General features: G+C 35.0%; 1 protein-coding gene across 2 annotated transcripts in view; it reads left to right on the forward strand.

The window, feature by feature from the left end:
* Positions 1–17,210, forward strand: part of DSC3 (desmocollin 3) — a 50,952-nt gene that overhangs the window by 6,360 nt on the left and 27,382 nt on the right. For both annotated transcript variants that reach the window (XM_003924761.4, XM_010335476.3), the window contains exons 2-7: positions 4,673–4,757; positions 5,765–5,964; positions 7,533–7,652; positions 11,238–11,393; positions 12,660–12,804; positions 14,620–14,786. In XM_003924761.4, the coding sequence (XP_003924810.1) occupies positions 4,673–4,757; positions 5,765–5,964; positions 7,533–7,652; positions 11,238–11,393; positions 12,660–12,804; positions 14,620–14,786 (873 nt within the window). The remainder of the gene's footprint in view (positions 1–4,672; positions 4,758–5,764; positions 5,965–7,532; positions 7,653–11,237; positions 11,394–12,659; positions 12,805–14,619; positions 14,787–17,210) is intronic.

Raw genomic sequence — 17,210 nt, forward strand, 5'->3', positions numbered from 1 at the left:
ATGTGAAAGATTTTTCTAGCAAAACTTACAAAGCTGTACTGAAAAGTAAACATAATTCATAAGTAATTGAGAATCAATCAAGTTCATGGATGGACTCAAGAGCCCTAAATGCCAAAGCCTCTTTAAATTAATATTTAAAGGAAATGGAATTTCATCAATGTCCTAAAATAAATTTTTACAGAACTTGATCACCTGATCATACAATTGTTTTGAGAGTCAAAGTCTAAAAAGAGCAAAGATACACTACTTAAAAAAAAGATGATGGGCATTGGAGTCACTCTAATAAATACCAATATTTATCTTAAAGCAGTATTAACTGAAAGCACATAGTATTCATGTAGAGATACACTCATATACTGATGAAACAGTGCAGGGAGCTCAGAAATAGATTCAGTATTTGTGGCACCATGTGTATTCTGGGGTGTGGCATTGTCAGTTAAGAAAGACAGAGCTAAAGAAGGCGTCAGTTAAGAAAGAAAGGAAGAGCTAAGAGTTAAGAAACGTGGTTCTGGGCAGGGCGTGGTGTCTCAGGCCTGTAATCTCAGCACTTTGGGAGGCGGAGGTGAGCGGATCCCCTGAAGTCAGGAGTTTTAGACCAGCCTGGCCAACATGGTGAAACTTTGGCTCTAGAGAAAATATAAAAATGAGCTGGGTGTGGTGGCACATGCCTGTAATCCCAGCTACTCAGGAGGCTGAGGCAGGAGAATTGCTTGAACCCAGGAGGCAGAGGTTGCAATGAGCCGAGATTGTGCCATTACAAACCAGTCTGGGCGACAGAGCAAGACTCTGTCTCAAAAAAAAAAAAAAAAAAAAAAAAAAAAAAAAAGTTGATTCTGGGTCTATTGGCTGTTCATATGGCAAAAAGTAAGATTATGTGACTAATGTGATTCATGCACAAATACCTTCCAGATGGGTAAAAGATTAAAAAGTTAGAGGTAACTTTATAGTTTTTCAAGGAAAATATCGGATGTTTAAGATAGGATAGGGTAGGGGTTCTTAAATAATACACAGAAGCACAGCCAGCAGAAATGATTAATAAAACTGACTCAGAAGCCAAATAGAATTATTAATAAATGTGACTACTTTAAAAGAACAAAAGCAATTTGAAGTTTTTGAGTATCTGGTATATATTAAATTTGTAATAAAAATGTGTCAAATAAAAAAATAAAATTGAAGCACTCTGTTTATCAAAAGATTTCATAATAAAAGTTAAAAAGCAAATTACATAAAGCTACAAGAAAAGAAAATTTAAAAGTACAAACTTAATAGATTAGCGATTAAAGAATAGACAACTTACAGAAGATAAATGGCAAATAGACAAAAGAAAATTCGGTCAGTCGCACTAAAAAATAATAAAATGCAAATTAAAACAGCCATTAAGTTTGCAAAATGGAAAAAGTCATAAAATTATTTGTAAAGAAGGATATGGGAAATAGAGAGATTTAATATTCTGGGGGCATTAATAGAAATTAGTATTAGTACTTTGGAGAGAGACTTGTAAATAGCTAATGAAATTGAAGGTGTTCATATATGGCACAGTAATTTCCATTCGAGGCAGATCTATTCACATAGTGTCATTTGTAATAGAAGAAATGAAAAACAATATAAATGACCATCAATAGGAGAATGACTAAAAATAAACTGTGGTATATTTCAGGAAAAATCTCAAACATACTGTTGGGTGAAAAAAGCAAATTGCAAAAGCATGCATATAAACACATACTACCCAATTCCAGCTTATATTTTATAAGCACAAGCATACACTATATAATAAAAGTGTAAAATCCTACTGAGGAAGTATAAATTCTAACTCCAGAAGAAACCGTTTCCTGGAGAAGAGTTGGAAATATAATAGAGCATAAGACTTCAGTCACATGTGTAAATTTTAACTAAAAAAATGGAGCGAAAATAGCCAAATGTTCTTTTTTAAAAGATCTAGATGGGCACTGAGCATTTATTATGTTTGAATTCATTTAAATATTTCACAGTTAACTTAAATATTTTGAAAAGAGATGTGACTAAATATATGGGCATGGCTTTTATTTGGAATTTAAAATACTGACCACAGAGTTACAATATATTTTGACCAATAAGGGGTTTGTTGAAGGAAACCATTTTTCATCCCAAGGTTACAACTATATGTTTAAGGAAAATATTAACTTGAGCATATGTATGATATGGTTTTTTAAAAGGGCAGATGACTTATTACTTCATTTCCCCTGCTTGAAATCTAGTTATGATTTTCTGAAAATGACTTCTTGGCTTACTGTATCTAAATTAAACAGCACTGTTACCTGTTGGCCCTATTTGTCTATATTTTTGATATATTTTCATTTATTCTAACTAACAAGTGAGGGTAAGGTGAATCTTTGAGAAGTACAATAATTTTAGATCACAAATTAGAAGAACTTTGATAATGTATATATTTGTATATACACATATTTATATTTATGTTACCATAAGTGAAAATCTTTTAGCTTTGTGCAGAAATCTGTTTTATATTTGATTATATCAGAAATTAAATACTGCTTTGTGGTTATTATGCCATTTTATTGTGCTGAAATTACTTCTGTAAATTTATAAATTTGACAAGGACTTTCACTGCCAATTTGTAGAAGTGACTGTGGAGTCATTTTTCTATCAATGACTGTGTCCTTTTTGTTTTTAAACTGCATTCTTGAGATATAATTTACATTTCATAAAATTCACTCTTACAAAGTGCACAATTCTGTGAATTTTAGTAAATTTGAAGAATGTGCAATCATTACTACAATCTAATTTTAGAACTTTTTCATCACCTTAAAAATAAGCCTCATGCCCATTTGCAACCACTTCCCATGGAAATTTACTTTGTTCCTATATATTTACTTATTTTGGACTTTTTATGTAAATGAAATCATACAGTATGTGTCGTTTTGTATCTAGTTCTTTCACTGAGTATTTTTTTATAGGTTTATCCATGTTGTAGCATGCATAGTACTTAACAAAGTGCATTTTAGAGCTGAATAACATTTCATTGTATGGATATATAACACTTTGTTGATCTAGTCGCCAGTTGATGGACATGTAGATTGTTTTCACTTTTGACTATTGAGTTTCAGAAATTCTGTATTTATTTTTGATACAAATCCTTTATTAGTTTGGAACTATTTTCTTCTATTTTATGAGTTGTATTTTCACTTTCATAAATTAAGTGGTATTTTCTGAAGAGCAGAAGTTTTTATTTTGATTAAGTCTTATTTAACAATTTTTCTTTATCACTGTGTTTTTGGTGTTATATATAAGAAATCATTGCCTAATCCAATATTATAAAAATTTATTCTCAAGTTTTCCTCTAAATAATTTAGTTAAAACATTTGTGTCTGTGGTTCATCTTGAGTTAATTTTTGTGTATGGTGTGAGGTAGGAGTTCAAATTTACTTATTTTTCATGAAGATATCAAATCATCCCAACACCATTTGTTGAGATGACTATTTATTTCTCTTGAATTTTTGGAAAGGTAGCCATAAATGTAAGGCTTGATTTCTGCGATTTAAGTTATATTCCATTCATCTAATATTTATCCTATTGCCATTACCACCCTGTTTTGATCACTTTAGCTTTGTAGTAAGTTTTGATATTGGTAAATATGTCTCCCAATTTATTTACTTTTTCAATTTTATTTGGGCATCTTGTATTTCTAGAAATAGAAATATTAATTTTCTATTTCTTCAAAAAAGTTATCTGAAATTTTTTTATAGAGACTGTATTAAATCTGTAGATGAATTTTGGGAATATGTACTCTGTTCTGATCCATAAAGATGGGTCATCACTCCATTTATCTATGTCTTTAAAAATTTCCTTCAGCAATGTTTTATGGTTTTCAGTGATTACTATTATACTTTTTTGATGCCATTTATTCCTAAGTATTTTATTCTTCTTGATAGTCTACAAATCATTTTTTTTTTTGCTTAGTTTTCAGATTTTTCATTGCTAGTGTATAGGAATGCAGTTACGTGTTCATCTTGTATCCTGTAGCCTTGCTGAATTCATTTATTCATTTTGGCAGGTTTTTAGTGGATTCCTGGAATTTTCTATCTACAAATTTATGTCATCTGTGAATAGAAAAAAAATTATCTTTTTCTTCTTTTTTCCAATTTGGATGCCTTTGATTTTATCATCTTGTGTAATTTTTCTGGCTAGAAGTTCCAGTATAATGTTAAATAGAAGCATGGTAAAACCCCATCTCTACTAAAAACAGAAAAATTAGCTGATCATGGTGGTGGGCACCTGTAATCCCAGCTACTTGGGAGGATGAGACTCCAGAATTGCTTGAAGCTGGGCTATAGATAGTACAGTGAGTCAAGATCACAGCATTGCACCCCAACTTGGGCAATATAGCAACACTCAGTCTCAAAAAAAGAGAAGCAGTTAGAGCAGACATCATTGTCTTGTTCCTGATGGTAGATGATATAATTGTCTTTCTCCTTTAAATTTGAAGTTAGTTGTTGTTTTTCGAAAATGAGCTTTATCATCGAGCAAGTTTCTTTCTATTCCTAGTTTGCTGAGGGTTTATTACAAATGGGTGTTGGATTTTGTCAGTTGCTTGTTTTACATCTATGGAGATGATTATAGTTTTTTTTTTTTTTAATCTTTATTTTCTACTATATTAATGCGACCTTTTAAATTCCAGATCTTCAGTCTTGCTGCTGAAGCCTGTAAAGAGGTGATACTTAATGTACCTTCTAAACTAAAGGCAGACAAAATAATTGGCAGAGGTGAGAAATTTTAAAAGTCTTTTAAAGCAGAAATTTAGTTTACATAGGCTGGAAAGAGAATGATATAATATCTTTGCCTTTTGGAGTTAGCCCGAATCTACTAATAAGGGATGTTCCTCCAGGGAGTAGACCAGAAGTTATCATTCTGATAAAAATATGAAGATGAGATAAATATGTGATGTTTATTTTTATTTTTTTTGCTAAATATTTCCACCTGTGACAAATTTTAATTAAAGTGAAAACACAACACATGAACAACAAATGAATCATTTGAGAAGTTCTTAATTAATTGAGTAGTAATTTATCAGTTTGCTTTCTGTTAAGACAAATAGTTGAAGAATGGGATGGATGACAGGTACATTTTGATATTTATATGTATTTTATTACCTGTTACGGGAGGCCAGAAATCCCAGGGAAGAAAGGCTCCATGCAGAGTTTCAGTGTGGGGCCCTGGAAAGCTTGGAACACACAGAGTATTGTGGGCCTACAGGGGAAACGTGTACAGAAGAGTCCCAGTGAGAACAATTCAAAGATCGGAGTTTTCTTACGTGACTCTTTTCTGAACTCATACACCCTGTCACTCTTGGGCTCATGACTTCTCACTGAACATAGGTGTATCTTAAACACTCAGACTGTATTGTTAAGGAAATTCTTCTATATGTTTATTCAGTGTGTTGAGGGGCTAGGCTTGTAGCTGAGTTTTGTCATGATTATAACATGCCACATCTTTAATTGGGAGGTCATTTTCATAAGTCTATTAGAAACATATAAAGGTTTAAAACACCTTATTCAATAGAAATATACACTCAATAATTATTTTTTTAATTGAAAGAAAATGATCTTTCTTTAAGTAATGTAAAAAAACTGGTTGAGATATCTGTTAAATGCAAAGTGATTGGCTTATTTCATTCCACTTCATCGTTTGTAAGAAGATTATATAAATTATTTTAACACATTTTTTCTTCTCATGTGTTTCTACCCTACAACTTGGAAATTTTTACTGGCAGTTAATTTGGAAGAGTGCTTCAGCTCTGCAGACCTCATCCAGTCAAGTGATCCTGATTTCAAGGTTCTAAATGATGGGTCAGTCTACACAGCCAGGGCTGTGGTGCTGTCTGATGAGAAAAGATCATTCACCGTCCGGCTTTCTGACAAAAGGAAACAGACACAGAAAGAGGTTACTGTGCTGCTAGAACATCAGAAGAAGGTATTTAAAGTACATTAAATATTTTCAGGCATTTTTTTCATTAAAATACTCTCATTAAAAATTGCCGAGAGACAAAGTATAACCTTTTGTTTTCATTTTGTTTCCTTTCCTTTCACTTCGCTTCTATTTTCTTATCCCTTTCCTTCTCTTCCATTTTCTGACCGGAGTCTCGCTCTGTCGCTCCGTCCCCCAGGCTGGAGAGCAGTGGCATGATCTCATCTCACCGCAACCTCCGCCTACGGGGTTCAAACGATTCTCCGATTCTCCTGCGTCAGCCTCCCGAGTAGCTGGGATTACAGGCAGGCGCCGCCACGCCGAGCTAATTTTTGTATTTTCAGTAGAGACAGGGTTTCACCATATTGGTCAGGCTGGTCTCAAACTCCTGACTTCATGATCCACCCGCCTAGGTCTCCCAAAGTGCTGGGATTACAGGCATGAGCCACCGCGCCCGGCCTACCGTCCTTCGTATTCCTTCCCTTTTCTTTCTCCTTTCCTTCTCCTTCTTCTTCCCCTTCTCTTTTTTCCCTCTGTTGCTTTCCCTCTCTCCCCTTCTTCTATCCTACACTCTTACTCTTGCTCTTTTTGTCTCTCCCTCTCTTTCTTAACACTTAATTATTTCTCCTAGAGGAGAAATAATTTCTAATCATGTCTTCTGTGCACTGATGTCAGTTTGGTTATCCCGCTATTATGGCATTCAGAATTTTTTTTAATGCAAAACCTTTACGGTAAGGAATGCTGCTACGCAAGTAGTCACAAAATGATGAAAGGATGAGCCTGGATTAGCGTTCATCTGTGTTAACCATATTAATATAAAGCTAATTTAAGTTACAGCTTAGCATTTTGCTAAATGTTTAATGCAATTATTTATTAATTCCCATGAAATAAAACATCTCCCTGGCTGCATCGTGAAATGAGATGGACATCACTAAAAAGTCCAATACAACTTTCTCCCATGACAGAGATGTGCACTATCTGCACTGTCTGATATTGTAGCTCAATATTAATGGCTGCTCTGCACTTGGCATGTGGCTAGTGCAACCGAAGGAGATAGTTTCTTATGTTATTAAATTCCAGTTCGTTTAAATTTAAATACATGACTTATGGTAGCCAGGGGCTGCCGTATTGGACAGTGCAGATAGAACAGTGTGGCAGTGAAGGACATGCATTTTTTTTCCTCCGATTGATCTGAGGGCATGAGTTTTTAACTAAAAGAACAGGTAAGTGCCATCTGGAGATGGTTGTAGAGAGAATGTGTTCTCTGTCTCTATGTGGGACAAAGCAAGAAGAACTAAGAATATAGTGATGATATTCCTGACATGAAAGTATAGTCAGTGTTACAATGGTATACAAAAAGAAATTCTCTGTTTCCTGAAATCTTTAAAATCTGGATATATTCTTTCTTACCCTTCTAATGCTGAAAGACTTTATTAACTGGTTTAGCTTCAGCATGGAAATATCTGACACTGAGCCTCCAACGAAGCCTTAGATTTATGGGCTTTCCACTGTTTTACATGAAGTAGACTGTGATGCTTCTGTTTATTTATATATTTGTTTTTCTCTAAATTCAGGTATTGAAGAAAAGACACGCTAGAGAAACTGTTCTCAGGCGTACCAAGAGGAGATGGGCACCTATCCCCTGCTCTATGCAAGAGAATTCCTTGGGCCCTTTCCCTTTGTTTCTTCAACAGGTAGGTTTATGTCTTTTATGGTGGGGATTGCTTCAATTCTGAGTCTGTTTCATTCAGATTTAATACCTCTTTAAACATAAAATTAGACAGATCTGATTAAAGATGTTCTTGAGGTGTATGTAACAAAAATAAGACGAGAAAGAAAATCACTAAAAACCTAATAGTATGAGAAAGGTTCTAAAGCTGTTCAATGATCTTTGATTATTCATTCATTTAGCAGGGAGTTATTGAGCATTTACTGTATCTTGTGGGAGGTACCACTCTAGGTTCTAAAGACAGAAATAAATTTAGTCATGGCCCTTGTTTTCGTGTGGTTTATTGGCCTCGTGAAGGAGACAGAAGTTGGATAATGATTAGAATTCTTAGTGATGAGTGCTGCGATTCTAGTATAGAGATGTTGTTGGGTGATTTGTTAACACATGAGATGAACATCAAACCCTGAGATAAGGTGGTAAAAAACAAGAGAAGCCTTAGAGAAGGAGACAAGTTGAGTCCCGAAAAACGGAAAATTTTCCTGCAGGTGAATTACCATGGATGAAGAGGGAAGTGCAGAAGTGAGAGCTCCTTAGAGGAGCTTTGGGTGGCTTAGTCTTTCAAGGTGTGATGGAATGGAGCAGGGAGATGAGGCTGAAGAGGGAGGAAGGGGTCAAAACACTATGGGCTATGTGCCTTCTTCTAGTAAGTGTAAATTTATCTTAATAACAAGGAGAAATTCTTAAGCAGATTACTGACATAATCAGGTTTACTTTTCTCATTAAGATCTAAATGGAACATGCACAATTGAAAACATTCCTGAAGTAGGGCTATGGCCTTTTGCTTGCCTTTTTCCCCTTAAATTTCTAAAATAACGTGCTTGCTATTTAATACTAATGGTGCAACCTGTGTACTAGTTGCTTTCGTTTCTAACTATCCTTCCACAGTCTTTCACACTTGTTTTTTATTCTACCCTAGTGCTAGACATTTGTTTGTTCTCCATGAATATTGGAACTTGAACACTGATGAGGCTTATTAAGAAATGATTTCTAATTGCCAAAGTTGTACCAATTATAGCTAGTTTTAGCCCTTGCATTGCAAAACCAGTCACCATCTTAGTACTCATTTCCTTGACATATTTACATTTGATGTAGATGACCTTCCCCTCCTTTTTAAAATATTTCTTCATTTGGCTCCTAGGACACCATTCATCCAATTTTCCACTTACTGGTTGATCACCCCTTAGTATGTTTGGCTTGATCTTCCTCATCCATCCCCCCAGCCTGCGGTCTGGTCTCTAAACTTTGGAGAGCTCCAGGGCTCAGTCAATTAATCTTGTCTCTTGTTTCTTGATATTTACTCTCTCAGTGATCTCATCAGATCTCACAACTCTAAGTATTATTTATACACTGAATACTTAAAACTTTGTATTTCCAGCCCAAACTATCTAACTGATATTAAACTTGGAAGTTTAATGGGGTTTCAAACTAAACTTAGAAATAAAATGCTAGTTATTTCTCCTAAAATCAGTCTCCCATCTCAATTATCAAAGTTCAATCCTTTTAACTCTCTGGGCATTGGAGTCTATTTCATAAGGTTTAAGCTGAAGAAAACATAGTTTTCTCTAAGTATTTAACAGATAAGAATTTATTACCATTTATTAAAGAGTTTGCAGAATTGCCTGGAGGGCTGAAAAAACAAACTTTAGGTGACACTTTCAGAAACAAATCCCCAAGCTAGCTACACCACGGAATCTACAACCAAGGGACGTTTTGCTTTCTCTATGATAGAGAAGACATTATTTCTAGAACCCAAGTGCCACTGACACAGTCAGGAAAACACCAGAGCCATGTTTTTCCTCATGCAACTTCAAAACAGTCTCTGAACTGTGCCAACCAGCGTCAGCAAAAGGATTGATCCGTATCTTATTTTGTAATACTCACAAAATTATCAAATATATAGTAGTAGATACGCTGTGTCAGCAAAGGAAGGAAGGAAAGAAAGAAGGAAGGAAAAAACAAAGGAAGGAAGGAAGGAAGGAAGGAAACAAATCATCTGAACTGTGATGTCAGTAAAAATAGCAGAAGTAGCAAAAATGAGACACCTGCCTAAAAGAAGAAAAGAAAGAAAGAAAGGAAGAAAGGTACACTGTGATGTCAGCAAAAGTAGCAGACGCAGCAAAAATAAGACATCTGCCTGCCTGACTTTTGGCTTTCCAGTCTTGTTCAAGCACATCTAATCATCCATGGTTAAATCCAGAACTCTGGTTTCAAGAGGCTCTGCAAAATTTGTTGTTGTTGTTGTTGTTGTTGTTGTTCTTTGTTTGTTTGAATGTTTCTAGAATCTACACTATGAGAGGACACTGTAGAAGGGAAATGAAATAGATATTGAGCTTTAATTTAGCCTATCTGCCTATTCTTCTCATAGTTAAACTTTTGATTTCTGTATTATTATACATTATTGGCAGAGCGGCATTTTACTGAGATCCCAAATGACAGTGGCTTAAGCAAGATGGAGGTTTATTCCTTTCTTATAAAAGTTTGATCTGGTAAAAAGGTTCTAATCTGAGGAAACATCAGGGACCCAGTTTCTTTATATTTTTAGCTTGGCTGTCCCTGCAAGTTCCAGGTGGCTCATCCCTGTGTCCAACAGGGAGAAGATACTTGCTCACTTTCTACAGCACAGCTGGGATTTGCACATATCATTTCTGTTCGTATTCCCTTGACCTGACCTTTTCATGTGGCTCTACCAAATTGCAAGGGAGACTGAGAAATCCTTTATTCTGGGCAACCTTGTGATCACTACAAATTCTAATACTAAGGAAGATGGGCAGAATAGATATTAAGAGATACTAGCACCCTCTGACATAGCATCTTTGACTTCTATCTTTATACCACACAACCAACCCATCAGCAAATTCTGATGGCTGTACCTTTAAATTATATCCAGAATCTAACCACTTCTCACCACCCCTGTGGCTACCATGTTGTTCTAACTAACTACAATCTCTTCTCTGGGTTTTTGCAGTAGCTTCCTCAGTAGTCTACCTACTTTTTCTTTTTCCCATCCAATCACATCTAGCTGTGCTTCACAAAACAGCAAGTATTACCTTTAAGGATAGAAATTAGATGATGTTGCTTTTGTCTGAATTCTCCAGTGGTTTTCCGTTTGACTCCAAGGAAAAGCCAGCATCAAATTCTCCAGTGTGATGTGGGCCTACTACCTCATTACCTCTTCATCCTCTACTTCTCTTCCGTGCTCTTTCTACTCCAATAGCAGTGGCCTTTTTGCTGCTTCTTGAACATTCTAGGTAAAACCCCAGCCTGTTCTCTTGCACTTTCTACTTCCTCTGCCAGAAAGATGGTTTCCTGTTTATTCGCGTAGCCTATTCTTTTAATTTTTGTCAGTTTTCTTTCTAAGGGACATTCCAATTGGCATTCCCTTCTTTATATGAGAGTCCCTGTTTGACCCTTGCCAACAATAGCTATTATTGTTTTTTTTCTAACTTTTCTATTGAAATCATCACTTTAAAATAAAAAGATACATCAGCTGCATTTTAAAAATGATATTTTAACTGAATTTAATTTTATTCATAATTTTTTCTACTTTTAGGTTGAATCTGATGCAGCACAGAACTATACTGTCTTCTACTCAATAAGTGGACGTGGAGTTGATCAAGAACCTTTAAATTTGTTTTATATAGAAAGAGACACTGGAAATCTGTTTTGCACTCGGCCTGTGGATCGTGAAGAATATGATGTTTTTGATGTAGGACCTTTATTGATATGCCTGATTTTAAATTATTAAACTATGTTCCTTCTGATGCTTACTCCACCTACTCTTTCCTGTCTCCTTGCACTCTCTTCTTAGAGGGTATCTTAGAGTCAATGGAAAATAGAATGTGAAATGTTTTGGAATACTTGGTCAGCTCTTTGCCTCAACTGCTGTTAGGTAAGCCTGAAGTGAAGCAAGGAGGTTTAATATATGAACATAAATTTCAATGTATTTCAATGTAAACGTCAGTAAATTTCCAAACAGTTGATTTTGCTTATGAGATAATCTCGCTCTCCTTCTCACTAGTTACTGGTACCTTTTCCTCACTTCAAGACATGTCTACAGTTGATTGGAAGAGTCCTCTTTTCTATACTGCTCTTAGTTCCATTTTTGTCTTTCTTCCACACAAATGATTATTGGATCACATCTGAGAACTACATAAGAAAGTGAAAGTGGGAGACAAAACTCAAATAAGGGTTAATAAGCCAGTATTCTGATATGGATGAGCTTATAGTCAATGGGAAATAGCTCAGATAATTTTTAGTATAATATGGTAGATGCTGTGAGGCCGTGTGTCATTCCTGCGATTCTGATGGAATGATTACTGGAAAGAGAGATTCTGTTCCTAGAAAAAGAGGGAAAAGAGGCTGTGTAAGGAAACATGACTGCTGTCCCCCATGTGACATGCTTTGCATTTGGTTAGAAAATGTTCAATTCAGTGTTGTAATCACATGCTAAATAGAAATACATTCAATTTACAATGCACTGTCTTTAATCAGCGATGGGGATATTAGTACATTTTGTCAGAAAAATTCTTACAAATATGTGGTCTACTAGATAAAATAATAACAGGGCTTGCTAGTGACAAATTGGGAATTGCTGCTTTCTTTAGATGATGTAGTAGGAATTTTTCCCATTGCAGTGAGTTAAATTGTTCTCCCCCACATAATTTTCTGATTATAGAAAGAATTTATATTCACGTTTCATTCCTCAGTCTAATGAACAGAGTCAGCCCTGACTTCACTGTACTCTGACCTAGGTTCTATTTGCAGGAGTGATTTCCTTCACATACTGGATGCTCTTTGCAGTAAAGTGTTTCTACATTTGGCGCTTTCATCATTAAAAACACAGTGAATACAAAAAATACCTTCGAAATAGTTTATTATTGAAAAGATCTGCAAAGCAGGTAGTAGATAAACCATCTTATTCTGTCTTGCCAGAATCTGATCTTAACGGAACTGTCTTTTTGCTGTTTTGCAGTTGATTGCTTATGCGTCAACTGCAGATGGATATTCAGCAGATCAGCCTCTCCCACTGCCCATCAGAGTAGAGGATGAAAATGACAACCCCCCTGTTTTCGCAGAGGCAATTTATAATTTTGAAGTTTCAGAAAGTAGTAGACTTGGTAAGTCTGTTTTTAAGAATAAAAAGAATCATTTTCAACATGTCTGTGTACATTTTAAAAGACATTGAGCTTTTTATACTCAAGGCCAGATCAGCCTGAGGTAACGTTGAACTAGTGTCTACTTACTAGAAAACACTTAATCCCATCAGTTTCAATCATATGTACCTTATGCAGACAGTACAGAAGTTTTTGTTGTTGCCAATATGATACAAATTAACTGTGAAGGCAACTAACAGTTATTCAAGCTTTGTATAATATTTAGTTTATATATTTTATTTCATTTTCTCATTATGTGGGTTTTTCATTATTCTCAACTCCAAGAGAGGATATGCAGGGTGGAATGAACAATAAAACTGAAATCAGTATAGTTTTTTTTTTTTTTTTTTGAGGTTTTATTTAGGAAGGTGTTAAATGGCTTCCACTGAGGGTTCAATTTTTTTATGCCCCTATTTATATTCTCTTCTCTTAAAACTACTATATTGCTACTTCCAATTTAGAATGAATACTGGAATAACTTCAGAGAAACTTACATCAAATGTTCTCCATTCTAAACACTTGCTCTTATGTGTGGAAAACCGCAGTATTTTAGTTTATCTGGCCCTTAAAGTGTAGCACTTATGATGGCTTCTGAGAACTTCTGAGATTTGCAATATGGAGAATAACCACTCCCAATAAAGTCAAAAGAAGGAGGACTCCGTCATAAAGGATGACTTTGTTAATTTGCTTATTCAAGTTTCCAGTAGTTGCTTAGATCTTCACTGCAATATTATATCTGCTTTTTCTCTTTATGTTTTACTTCATTAATTTGATGTCATAGATGTTAAACCTCTTTATTAATCATGTGACACATTTTAAAAATTTAAGAAATTATTGGTTTGGAATATAAGAAACCTGGTTTTGTTTTTTTAAAATAAATTTTATTGTGTATAATGGAGGTTTACAACATGATGTTATGAAATACACATAGATGGTCAAATAGCGACTATAGCATAGGAAACATAGTTTTTGATGTAGGGCATGTTACTAATTCATTGTGGGAACTCGTGGAAGTTCCTTTGAGTTTTCTTACTTGTAAAAGGAGTTCGTTACATTAGATGACCTATAACATTTTTAGCTTCACAATTCTATGATATTATATTGTCTTTAATTAATTAGCAATGGGATATGCTTTTCCTTTTTCAAAAAGAGGTAATTGGTTTCAGGCTTTGTTAAGGATAATGTTCTTTTCTGTAGTAACAGAGAAAAATAAAGGACAAACACTTTGATGCCCAGCTTAACCCAAGGTGCTTTAAGCACATTTTATCAGTAGGTTCAGACAAGTTAAGGTTGTGATACTAAACTGGTTTAACAGAACAGATCAAATCAGAAAGCAGCAAAAAGATCATAGAAAGGTGAGGCTGGACTACTAAACGTCAACTTGATCATCTATATTATTACAGCATACCCATAAAAATGTGATTATTAAGAAAACATGGTTTATTCCTCCAGCTAGGTTTGTTATTGAAATATGTGCAAATATGAATTCAAATTATTTTTGATTGCCATTTAAATAATTTCTTTAGTAATTTATAATCAAATATTTTAAACTGTGAGTAGAACAAAAGTATATCTTAATTTTCAGCATCACAGTGTTTTGTGTGATAAATTTGAAGTTATCTTCATCAGTCCTATCTAACACTGAAATAATAGTGCTGGCGACAAATACATTTTAAATTAGGTTTTCACCACCATTGTTAACATTTTAAGAATGTAGATACTTTTTAAGATATTTAGCAATGCTGGAAATTAAAGGCTCTTTTTTTTTTTAATGTGCAGGTACTACAGTGGGGGTGGTTTGTGCCACAGACAGAGATGAGCCGGACACAATGCACACGCGCCTGAAATACAGCATTTTGGAGCAGACACCAAGATCTCCTGGGCTCTTTTCTGTGCATCCCAGCACAGGTGTAATCACCATAGTCTCTCATTATTTGGACAGAGAGGTAGCTCCACACTCCATAGAATACCGTTTCTCTGATGATTAAGCTTCCCTCTCTCATTTATTATAACTTGCTATCCTGTGGATTAAGAGTTTAATTTTATTTTAGGCATAAGACAATGAGAATTCCTAACTTTTTTTCTGCTTTTAATGTTATTTGTATTTTCTTATTTTAGAGTAGCTATAAGGAATAAGAAATACAGATCAATTGGGATTTAGAAAGGATGTGGAAAGAAAAAAATGGTTATAGAATGTTTTTTTCCTACATGTGCCTCATTGGTTCCAGTTCAGCAAAAGTTTAAATTTTCATGTAGGACAATAAGTTTTGCTTGTTCTATGAGTGCAGATCATGCCCTGCTTTCCATTTTAATTATTATAGATATACTTTTAGTGGGGAAAATATTAATTGAAATAAAATTGATGGATTATTAAAAATATATAACACTTTTTTGGATGATAGTAATAGCGTATTGTCATGTATATGGTACTTTATATTGAACTTCTTCATGTATAATTGTATTTGCCTTTTAGAATACTTTTGTTTGACTAGATAGGTGTTATATTCAATCTATGAAGGAGAAATGTGACAGAATATTGATTGACTTGCTCAAGTCAAATTATTGCACTGAATCTTCTTATATTTAGCTTTTATTGTTCTATTTTTGTCAGCCTCCATTTAACTCAGAATCATACATTATTGACTAAGGCAGATGAATCAATTTTATATGCACAAAATAGCTTTATTGGAATAGTTCAGTGTTTCCCACTACAGCTAGAATACCATATATAGAAGAGTCTATATGACTGGAAAATATATTATAAATAAGCAATCAATGGGATCCGATGTCAAAGAAACAAAGAGGGATGGTGGGATTCTATAAAAAAGACTCAGAAGTAGTACAAATGTTTTAATTATTTCTGTTTTTATTTTTTGTGGGGCCAGAGCATTTTATGTTATAGATAAAATACATGAGGATAATCATAAGTGGGAAAGTTTTAAGGAGACAATCTGAATGTGCTTTTGTGTCTGTGGAGTTTGTAGAGATGATATGGTAATCAAGTGGATAATTAAAACTGCAAGTTAACAGATTTTAGTTATCACATTTTTCAAAATGAGGTTTGGAAAAATTAAATTTAGAAGTTCACAACTTGTAAGATACAGTTTTAGGATCAAGCCCAGGTCTGCTACTTTTCTGAAGAAGAAAAAGTCTACCAAGATTTTGTGGGCAACAACCATGGAATGTTGAGGGAAAAAACATGAGAAGTAAGAATGGTGGGACATAAAAAGCAATGAACTTAGGGGAAGAAAAACAGAATATCAGGGATTCTTAAAACATATGGGAAGAGCATTTTAAGGTGGGAATATTTGTTACTTTGTTTGTATTTTTTTCTTTGTCTTTCTTTCTTTCTTTTCTTTTGAGATGGGGTCTTGCTCTGTTGCCCAGGCTGAAGTGTGATGGCACAATCGTGGTGCACTGCATCCTCTACCTCCTGGGCTCAGACAATTCTCCCACCTCAGCCTCCTAAGTAGCTGAGATTACAGGACACACCACCATGCCCGGCTGATTTTTTTTTATTGTTTCTAGAGACAGGATTTTGCCATGCTGCCCAGTCTGGTCTCAACTTCTGTGCTCAAGCAATAAGCCTGCCTCAGCCTCCCAAAGTGTTGGAATTTACAGGTGTGAGCCATGGCACCTGGCCAGAATATTGGTTTTCAGTGTGGAAGGGAGATCAAGTAAAATAAAGACTGAGGGAAGAGATCAAGGGAAGCAAAAAATGAAGCAAAACAAAAGAATAAAAGTGTGATGAAAGAATAGTAAGATAAAAGAGAAAGTCCACAAAGATGATTGGACCACAAATTAATGACTTCGATTTGCCGTCATCACACCAACTGCCAAATTTCACTGCCAAATTCAGCAGCAACCTTAAGTCCCTTCTACCGCTGACACTTGTTAAAACTCTCTCTCCCCTTAGATTTCTGATCTTTCTCCTGCTTCTCTGGTCTGTCCTTTTTAGTGGCCTTTGCATAGTCTTCTTATTCCCAAATGCTAGAAATGCTGTCGTTCCTTGTATCCTAGGCTCTTCTCATTCTGCAGTCTCTCCTCAATTGAATAATCTTGATTCCTGCCCTAATCTCAACCGCCATCTACATACTGATGACTTCTGGATAGACATTTCTGGCCATGATCCCTTCCATACATATGAGGCCATATATCCAGGTGCCTTTTGGATTTTCCTCCTTAGATTTCCTTTAGGCACAAAAGATTCGACATATGTAAAACAAAACTCAGTATTTCCACCTCTGTGCCAACCTTAGTAGTATTTACTTCCTCTGAGAATTGTTCTCCTACATTCCTGTATTGTTTGGTGATGCCCCTATCTTCCTGTCTCTTCAAGTGAGACACCTGTACATCATTCTCAACCACTT

Source organism: Saimiri boliviensis, chromosome 13, assembly GCF_048565385.1.
Source record: "Saimiri boliviensis isolate mSaiBol1 chromosome 13, mSaiBol1.pri, whole genome shotgun sequence".
In the NCBI taxonomy this organism is placed as follows: domain Eukaryota; kingdom Metazoa; phylum Chordata; class Mammalia; order Primates; family Cebidae; genus Saimiri; species Saimiri boliviensis.